At 31.8% G+C, this 9,967-nt stretch overlaps 1 protein-coding gene across 5 annotated transcripts; it reads left to right on the forward strand.

Annotated features, from left to right (window-relative positions):
• The first annotated feature begins 1,104 nt into the window (after window positions 1-1,104).
• Window positions 1,105-5,088, forward strand: LOC112783011 (high affinity nitrate transporter 2.5). Of its 5 annotated transcripts, none has more exons than XR_011878590.1 (5): window positions 1,105-1,401; window positions 1,644-1,753; window positions 2,403-2,639; window positions 2,743-3,127; window positions 4,682-5,088. XR_011878590.1 is itself a non-coding variant. In XM_025825735.3 (5 exons), the coding sequence occupies exons 3-5, from the start codon at window positions 2,477-2,479 to the stop codon at window positions 4,701-4,703; spliced, it is 378 nt and encodes a 125-aa protein (XP_025681520.1). In that variant the 5' UTR covers window positions 1,105-1,401; window positions 1,644-1,753; window positions 2,403-2,476; the 3' UTR covers window positions 4,704-5,088. The 5 variants fall into 5 exon arrangements, 1 of the variants encoding a protein (XP_025681520.1); XR_011878589.1 differs by having other exon boundaries at window positions 2,837-3,127; XR_003193264.3 differs by having other exon boundaries at window positions 2,403-2,522.
• Window positions 5,089-9,967: the final 4,879 nt, after the last annotated feature.

Below are 9,967 nucleotides of genomic sequence, written 5' to 3' on the forward strand. Positions count from 1 at the left end.
TAATAATAATAATAATGTTGAGAAATGATGTTGCTGCTTTAGTCTTTTAGCCTCCGCCTTTAGCCATTGTTTTTTTTCCTTTCTTTGCTTTTTTATTTAAAGTTTCAAGTCATAAAAAAAATATAGAACAATTCAAGAAAACGAAAAAAAAAGATCAATAGTAACTATACAAATCAAAATACATAGGAGAAAAACAAACTATTATACGATAGTATTAACATGAGTATATTTCATCATTAAATAAACAAAGTTAACGCAAAACAAAATTACACGTAAAGAGAAAAAAAAAAGAAAAAAGAGTTAAAATATCCAAAGTGATAACAAGATTATTTTTACAATTTTATTCCGTCATGTTTATATATATAGAAGACTATAAAATAATGAACTTCTAACTAAATTAAATTGTATTTATTATTATTAGAAAGGGTAAGAGAGTGTAGTAGAGAAAATGTTTGTGTGTATTCAAGTTGTGTAGAATGATACAATATAGAAGGGTATTTATAGGTGATAAGAGAATCGAAATAATAAAGACGTAATATCCTATAATAAATATTCAGATATGTTAAATAATTCTAATTGATCGTAATTATACTCTAACATCCCCCTCAAACTCAAGTGGCAACTTGAGTTTGAAACTTATTTGAAATAACTAAATAAAAAAAAATACATAAACTGATAGAACGGGTGCAGACGGAATTGCCTGAAGAAAGCACAGACAGAATTGCCTGAAGGAAGCACAGATGGAACTGTCGAAAGGAGGCGTAGACAGAACTGCCAGAAGGAAGCGCAAACTGCCACAAGGAAGCGCCACTACTAGAAAACTAGTTATTACAGACGGATATTTTCGACGGATTTTATCCTACGGAAATACAGAGGGAATTTCAGAAGAATTTTTTGTCGGAAAATAAAAAAAATGAATTAGCATAAATTACAGACGGAAAAGAGAATCCGTCAATAATTCTGTCGAAAAAATTAATTTTTTTCCGTGGAAAATGGTTACAGACAGAAAATCCGTCTATAATTAAATAGGCAAAACACTGCGTTTTATTAAATTATTACAGACAAAAAATCCGTCTGTAATTTAAATTTTCCATCGAAAATACTGAGGTAACCCTAAATTTAGCACCACCCATTCACACTCCATTCACACTCATCCCTCGAACGTTTCCAGCAGCCCTCATCCCTCGAACTCTTCTCCTCCGGTAGAAGGTGGTGTCGCCGCCGGCGGGAACAGACCGTGGGTGCCCTCGTCATCTGGGGAAGCTCTACTTGGCTCTCTTCGCATCGTTCCTCCTCTTTTCGCCATCGCACGAAGTTCTGAGTTGAGCTCGTGGCGTCGCCGTCGCAAAGGGTTTCTCCCCTCCTCGCCGTCCATTGTTTCTGATTCTCTGCTCCTCGCCGGTTTGTGATTTTGTGATTTAATCTCTGCTCCTCGCCCTCGTTGTTTCTGATTTTGTGATTTCATTTCCGATTTTGTGATTTAATCTCTGCTTCTTTAATTATCAAAGGTGCTTGATCTGCGGTTTTGCCTCTTATTTCCATTTCTCTCTCTCTCTCTCTCTCTCTCTCTCTCTCTCTCTCTTTTTCTCTCTCTCTCTCTCGTTTTCTTAGTAGCCAAACAACTTGTTCTTGTTCTTGTTCAGGTAGTAGTTGCTGCGTGTATTGGCTTTGATGTTTGTGCAAAGGAGTTGAAGATTGACCAGCCTTGAAGTTTGGTAAATGTGGTGATTCATATCTTCAAAATTTGCTTCAGGTGCCACTCTTCACAGTTTTTCAGTTTTTCAAACCTAATTTCTCTGTTTATTCTTTTGTTAATTGTTATAATTACTATTTTTTATTTTTTATTCATATTAATTTCTTGTATTGTTTGCTTGATGGAGTATATTTTCTTCTACGATGATAAGCTTTTTTTTCCTTTTTTTCAACTTTTTTATTTTCCGATTTGATTTGATTTATTTTGGGGTTGATGGATGATGCTGCTAATCACTTAACTTTGCTTGATTCATGCATCCAGCCATATCCAGTGAGGGAAAGGTTTTGATGTTGTCATGATAGGTTTTAGTGAATTACATCATAATTTGATTTTATTACTAGCTACTTGGGTTTGTGATCATCCAAGATTATCCCTCTCCAGGTGAAAGAATAACTTCCTCACAAATGAGATTAGGAGAAGACTCTTCCATTAAAATGACAGCTTTTTTCCAAATTGATATATTAAAATGACAAATTTCAGCATGAAAGTTAAATGCACCAGAGAATTGGCCAATTAATTTTAGATGCAAAGTGACCTAATCTCCTAACCTCATTTTATTGTGTTTTTTAGTAAAGTGTAGATCTAAAACACTTTGATATCAGAAAATACGCATTCAAATTTAAAGCCTGATAGTTTATTTTTAACACAGGTTGGAGAAGGTGGCACCCAACTTTCTGGAGGACAGAAGCAGAGAATTGCTATAGCTGATTGGGAGTAGCAAAGATGGTTGAGAACGACATGTTTGTTTTGATGAACAAAGAACGAACATGTATGCTCTCTATGCTCCCATCCTTTTCATTCTCTCCTTCCCCTTTGTTTAATTTTGATTATTGCTTGTTCCCTACTGCAATTAAAAGGAAGCTAAGATAAGCTAAGCTAAAATACTGTAAGTAATGCTTTATAATATCTTTTTGACACTTTTTTTGTTGGCATTATGCTTTATTTATTTATATTTTTTTTGCTGTTGTAAAGATTAATTTTTTATTCAGAAATTGAATACTGCTGTCTGTACTTCACTTATGGATACTGCTTTGGTGTGGAGTTGACTATTGATAACATCATAGCTGAGTACTTCTGTGACAGATTCAATCTCAAGCTGCACACTGCTGGGATCATTGCTGCCAGTTTCGGATTGGCGAATCTTTTCTCCAGGCTCGGTGGAGGGTTCATATCTGATGCAGTTTCAAAGAGGTTTGGAATGAGGGGTAGGCTCTGGGCCTTGTGGCTTTGCCAAACATTCGCTGGTGTCCTCTGCATAATTCTTGGGCTTGTTGGATCTTTGAGTGTTTCTGTTGTTGTTATGATCATATTCTCTGTGTTTGTTCAAGCTACTTGTGGCATGACCTTTGGAATTGTTCCTTTTGTCTCAAGACGGTTTGTGTTCTTCTTCTTCTTTTATTCTCTTTAGAGTTATCTTTAGTTCCATTGAATTGCTTTCCATTTTCTCCAGAGTGTTCTTTTAGTCAAGTTCAGACTCATTGACACAAAGAGGACAAAAATAGAAGTAAAAGAAAAAGTGGAATAGGATAGGTTCTTTTTTCTTTTTGGAAGTCATTGATCATCCTTACCTATGTACTTGGTTGAGACATTGAATTTGATTCTCTGGCATATAGTACATGGTTCATGCATCATATTTAGATTTGGAGAAATATTGAAGCCATTCATGATTTTTTATTCATATATTGAAGCCACTCATAATTCTTGCTTCTTTTTTATTTGATGAAGTGCGTGCATCAACAATCAACATGCTTCTCAGTTCAATCTTTTGATTACAATATAGGGGGTTAAAATATTTTAAGTTGACTTTTTGAAGCCATTTCTTTTCTCTCTTAAATAATACTTGCTTTGGACATAACTTCTTAGATGATTTTACATATAATTGAAGAAGTTGAGAATGTATGAAGCTGAAAATTAGATTTATTGATCTTTTTAATTAGGATTGTTTTTGAAAATCAGATTTTTCTGGCAACATAAGCTGAAACAAGAACACTCTTAGTGGCAGTAGTTGTTGTTAGTAATAAAAAAGTAGCAGTTGTTGTTAATAATAAAAAATGTTTAGTGTTTGATTATTTATTTCATCTCGAGAATGCAATGCACTATGTTGGGACTTTGGAAGATGGAACCATGTTTGATTCTAGTAGGGATAAAGATCAACCTATAAAGTTCACTCTTGGTCAAGGTATTTATTAAAGCAAGTACTGCTTGTTTTTTGATGCCTTGTTTTTCTTGAACAATCAATACATGACTACATAAATTTTTGACATTGATCTTTGAAACCCAGGGGTATGGATCTTTTTTATTGCGGGATTTGCCCTTTGATATTAAGGAAGAAAGACCTAGTGCACTTTTAAAAGTATGGGTTTTTTGCTTTCTTGGACACACCAGCTTGAGTGGTAACTTTTAGCATGGTCCAAATTCTCACCAAATTATGAACTGTACCTTAACTGCTCAGAGCAGGTTCAGAGAGCTATTGCCAAAATTGGTTTGCTGATCAGCCAAAATTGAATGCTTCCATTGGTTTGCTGATAAAAAAATTGGTTTGCTGATCAGCCAAAATTGAATGCTATGAACTTGAACTTGAAATACTCATTGTTCAGTAGGTAGTTTAGAGCAAAGTTTTACAATAAAAGGAGATAATTAACAGAAGAGACATACTTACACTGTAGAGAGACCTGCTATTAAGAACATTAGACTCATCTTATTTTTACTTATTGCGGTTAAGGGTGCTTTATTTTTTTTTAGCAGCAAAGTGTTAAGAATGATCACTATTGACTATGCAACATATATTCTAGATTTTGTGGTGTGAGTTGAGATTTTGTTCACTATTGACTATGCAACATATATTCTGGATTTTGTGCATTATTTGCATCATGGTGTTACATTCTCGATCCTTTATTGGTCAACATCTAATTATTTTAATTTTTTTAGGTACTACTATTTCAGCACATGAATGATCTGGTCTTAGAGAATATTTGTGACCGTGTGAGGAAAGCTGGGATGATGAAGAAGAAGCAGCAGCAGAAAGAGCAAGTGAAGTGAATTTTGCAGATGAGATAAGTGGAATTAACACAGGACCTCCTTCACCAACTTCATCTATTAATTATTAGAGCAGTAAAAATTGTTCAAATAAGTTAGGAAATTGAATAGGAGTTGCTTGCAATATAGGTCTTTTAATTTACTAGTATGAGGAAAATCATTTAGAGCCCTTTGGATACTCATTAACAACTTTTAATTTATTCAATAGACTTTGTTGATGTATGTTTGTTACTTATTATTATATTTGATGTATCAATACACTTTGTTTATATTTTGAATTATATTGACTTGCTTGTTTATAGTAGTTTTTTTTTTAGTTTGATAATACGATGAATTTGTTTATTTTTTGAAATATTATAAATATTTGAATACAAATTAGATAAAAATTTGTATTAAATTTATATTTATTTTGTATGAAAACAAGTTTATTTTGTAATTGGAAAAATAAAAAAATTCTATTTTACCTTACTGACGAATTTACAGACGGATTTTCTGTCTGTAATCAGAGTGTGAGATAATTTTCCAACGTTCAAATTACAGACGGAAAATTTGTCGGAAAATCTGTCTGTAATTACAGACGGAAAATCCGTCTGAAAATCCGTCTAAATTCGTCTGTAATTACAGACGGAAAATCTGTCGGAAAATCCGTCTGTAATTACAGACGGAAAATCCGTCGGAAAGTTCGTCGTCTTCGGGAAATAGATAGAGAATTTACAGAGGAAAAATCCGTCGGTAACTGGTAAAAATCCGTCTGTAATTTTCCGACGGAAAAAAATCCGTCGGTAAATAATTTCCGATGGGGCTTTTACAGAGGGACAAAATCCGTCGGTAACCAAAAATTCGTCTGTAATAAAGACTAAATCTGTCTGTAAATCTGTCTGTATTAATCCATTTTCTAGTTGTGCGCAAACAAAACTGCCACAAGGAAATGTAGACAGAACTACTGGAAGGAAGCGTAGACGAAACTGGCAGAAGGAAACGCAGACGGAACTATTAGAAGAGAATGTAGACGGAACTGCTGCAAGAGTGGCCAACTGCCCAAAAACTGTTGAAAAGATGGCGAACTGGCGGAAAACTGCTGAAAAGTGACAAAGTGCAAAGAGATGACAAACTATGAGAAGGTGATGAAAAGCATATGGTTTCTCTATGAGAATAAGTAAGTAGTGGATGAACTAATCGATGGGGTCAGAAAAGCATCAAAGCATTAACCAAAGAGCAGGAAAAAAAATGGTACGGAAGAAAAGTATGAAAAGTACGGTGATTTCACTAGAAGAAAATCAACTTATCCTCCTCAAGGAGGATACTATGGTTCTGATATCATGTTAGAAAGGGGAGAGGAAGCAATAGGAAAAATGTTTGTGAGTATTCAAGTTGTGTAGAATGATACAATATAAAATGGTATTTATAGATAATAAGATAATCAAAATAATAAAGACGTAATATCCTATAATAAATATTCAGATATGTTGAATAATACTAATTGATCTAATTGATCCTAATTATACTCTAACAATTATATTCAATTAATTCAAATACATAATATTAAATTGTGTGATACTTAAATATCTAATCAAATCAATTAGTTGATATAATTAATCTACGTAATGAATTGTATTTAATGAGTTAAAAAAAATAAATTAGGAAACACTCTCAGAAGCATGCCACGTCAGCTTTATCATTAAATACAAAAACCCGATTTTTATATAATAGAATAGAAGAATCGATGAGGGAGTAATATGTGGCACATTTTGGTTGTAAAATTAGTAGGGAGGAGGGTAGAACTCTTTAATTTTGTTGGAAAATATTTGATTTCAATTGTAATGAAAAAGTGATGTATGACACATTTTGATTGTAAAATTAGTAATATATAATAGATAATCAAATCCAACAAAAATCATTTAGACAAGATGTAAATCTATCATGCACTTTTTCTTCTTCGCGTTTTTTCTATTTTTTGTGTAATTTTTTGTTATCGTTGTTCTTTTATTATTGTTGTTGTTACTGTTTTTTTTTATTCTTATTAAAAAAGTAAAAACAAGAAAAATGATGAGAAAGTGAAATGAGAAGGAGAAGATAAAAAAAAAAGAAGAATAAGATGAGAATTTTGAATTATACATAATTTATTAGAAAGATAGCACTGAAATTTTTTAAACTTGATAGAAAAAATTTCTAAATTTTGACACTAAAATTTCTTAACAGTAACATAGAAAATTTCTTAATTACTTGAAAGTTATCTGAAACAAAAATACCACTAAAATTTTTAAAAAATAACAACAAAATTTCTCAACGAAATTTTTTTCAACATATCTTCTTCTTTTATTTTATTTTTCTTCATATTTCATTTTTTTTCTTTCTTCCAACATATTCTTCTTCTTCTTTTTCATGTTTTGTTATTAATAAAAAAATTATGTATCTTCTTATATTTTATTTCAAAAATAAAAGATCTAAACAAATTTTTAAAGTTAAATTGTACACTTTAAGTCCTAAACAACAAACTATCTTGCAATATATGTGAAAATTAATTCAAATTCTGTGTTTATCGTGGTAAAATTTTTATATTTTATATAAAAAAAATTTAGTGTTATTCATTATCATTATTATTTTTTGTGTTCTGTTTTTCTTTTTTATTCTTCTTTTTCATAATTTTTTTTAAAATATACAAACAAATAAATAAACAAAAAAATAAATAACAACAAGAAAAAAATGTATATACAAAAGAAAATATCGATGATGACAATGATGATGATAATAATGAAAAAGGAGGAAGAAAAAAAGAAATTGGACAAAAAATAAATGAGAGAAAAAGAATCAATGAGATGAAGAAAGAGGAAAAAAAAAAGAAAAGAAAAAAAATACTATGTAAAGAAAATTTTATGTCCTAAGCTGTTCAACCTGTGATGGTAATGGTTTGATGAATTAGAACGGATTAAGAAAGAGAAAAATAAGTTCTTAATCCTTTTAAAAAAAACATCTGCTGAGTTATTACATACTATGTACTCCTTATATACTCCCACTAAAAATATTACAATAAAAAACCTACATTTACTATTGATAAAAAAAAATCTAAGTAACATGGTGCAAGTTTTGTTTTCAATCTTTAGATACAGCAGGAAATGGCACTCCATCAAAAAAATAATCTAGGTAACATGGTGCAAGTTTTGTTTTCAATCTTTAGATAGCAGGAAATGGCACTCCATGCGTCAAGTACAGAACTCTTGATGGCGTATATACGGCCCGTATTCTCTTGGCGAAGGATGTACTATAGAAGTCCTGACTAAACATTTTTCCACCATGATTCTTATGGTACCAAGCCATCGTCCCGTAGAGAGGTTTATCCAAGTATTCCAACATGTAAGGTAGCGTTTGTTTAGGTACTGGGATAGAGACTGGGAGACTGAGACACAGTATCATGTTTGTTGGATCAGAGACGGGTACTAAAATTTCTGTCTCTGTCCTTAAAATTTCAGTATTTTAGTATCTCCAGGAACACAGGGGACTGAAATTTTTAGAGACGGAGATTGAAATTTTAATAACATTTTATACCTAAAATACCCTCATTTCAATTAATTAATTTCAATTTTATCTTTTGTGCAAATTAAATTATATTTTTATTCTTGTTTCAATTTTTGTCTCTCACTTTATCAACTGAAATTTATTTCGGTCTCTGTCTCTTAGTCTCTGTCTCTCAGTCTCAGTCTTTTTGTCTGTCTCAGTCTTTTTGTCTCTGTCTCTCCACCAAACGCCACCTAAGAGAATAGAGGAAGGAAAAGTATAGAATGGTGAAGAGAGCAAAGGAAAAATAAGTTCTTCTCATTGTTGAAAAAAATGAAAAATCCCTTTTGAAAAAATATCAGTTGATTTATTATACTTTATATACTATGTACTCCTTATGTACCCTCACTAAAAAAATTATAAAAAATAAACCTACATCTACTATTGATAAAAAAATAATGTAGGTAACATGGTGAAAGTTTTATTGTCCATCGGCGTCAAGTACAGAAATGTTGATGGCGTATGTATGACCCGTATTCTCTTTGCGAAGGGTGTACTCAACATCTATGAAAATTTTAAGAATTTGAATATCAAGTTGATCGCTTCTTCTCGAAAATGGAAGACGGTACCTGTTGTCATAGGTATTATTTTTCCACCGCGATTCTTATCATACCAACCCACCATTTTGAAGAGAGGTTCATCCAAGTATTTCGACATGTTAAGAATAGAGAAATGGAAAGTATAGAAGAGTATTGTTGAAGAGAATGAAAAATCCATTTTAAAAAAAATATCTGTTGAGTTATTACACTTTATATAGGCCATGGATTCCTTACTCCTACGTAGGAGTATGATTAACCATCATCAAAATAATTACAAAATATATCCCATTTTTTTTTTTGGAAAAATTAATAATTAGATTTTGATCCCTCAAATTTTTTGTTTTTATACTTTTTCCCTTTTCTTTTTAGTTCCAGATTCAGATAAGAGAAGCATGTCTGCTAGGGTTTTCATCCAATTTCAATCACCTCCATTCTCTCATCCTCTTCCTCTGCTGTATCTCTCATTCGCCAATTCTCGCCGCCGCACAAGACGCTGCCTCAACGCTTGGAGGTTAGTTAATTATTATGCCTTTTCAATTCATCATTTCGTATGTTTTTTTCTTTTTTAGGTGATAATAGTGATGATATTGCTGTGCTACTCAGTAGTTAGGTGGAATGTTATTGCCATGAAAATGAAACAAAATTGAGTGTAAAGACCAATCAAATTTAAACTTTGAGCATGAAGGGATCAAATCCTTGTTGAACCATTCCCTTTTCAACGTCAAAACCTCAACTAGCAAAGTAGATGATTGAATCAAAGAATTTTACCTTTATAACAATAATGGTTGCATGTCTATATAAATTTGTTTCCAGTAAATTTATAATTAAAGTCTTGTGCAGATGTGTGAATGTGATTCCATATAAAATAATATTTTTTCCCTTCTTGGCTTTTTGCACTTTGCTATTCCTTTTTTCTTGCCTTTACTGCAAGTCCATAACCATATGATATGATATGAATGTCATTGGACAAATCAGTTTTAAAATTTTGAATCTCATTTAAGTTAGTTGGAAAAGCTAGTCCTAAAAAAGGGGACCATGTTAGGAATATAATTTCTCAGGATGTCCAATGATGATTTAATTAAATACG

Source organism: Arachis hypogaea, chromosome 20 (genome assembly GCF_003086295.3).
Source record: "Arachis hypogaea cultivar Tifrunner chromosome 20, arahy.Tifrunner.gnm2.J5K5, whole genome shotgun sequence".
Classification (NCBI taxonomy): domain Eukaryota; kingdom Viridiplantae; phylum Streptophyta; class Magnoliopsida; order Fabales; family Fabaceae; genus Arachis; species Arachis hypogaea.

Bases quoted from the DNA above. Each gene is read 5' to 3' on its own strand.
- LOC112783011 (XM_025825735.3), top strand. From the start codon at position 2,477: ATGGTTGAGAACGACATGTTTGTTTTGATGAACAAAGAACGAACAT. The intron at 2,523-2,817 runs GTATGCTCTCTA...ATAACATCATAG, and splicing joins GATGAACAAAGAACGAACAT to CTGAGTACTTCTGTGACAGA. The intron at 3,128-4,681 runs GTTTGTGTTCTT...TAATTTTTTTAG, and splicing joins GTTCCTTTTGTCTCAAGACG to GTACTACTATTTCAGCACAT.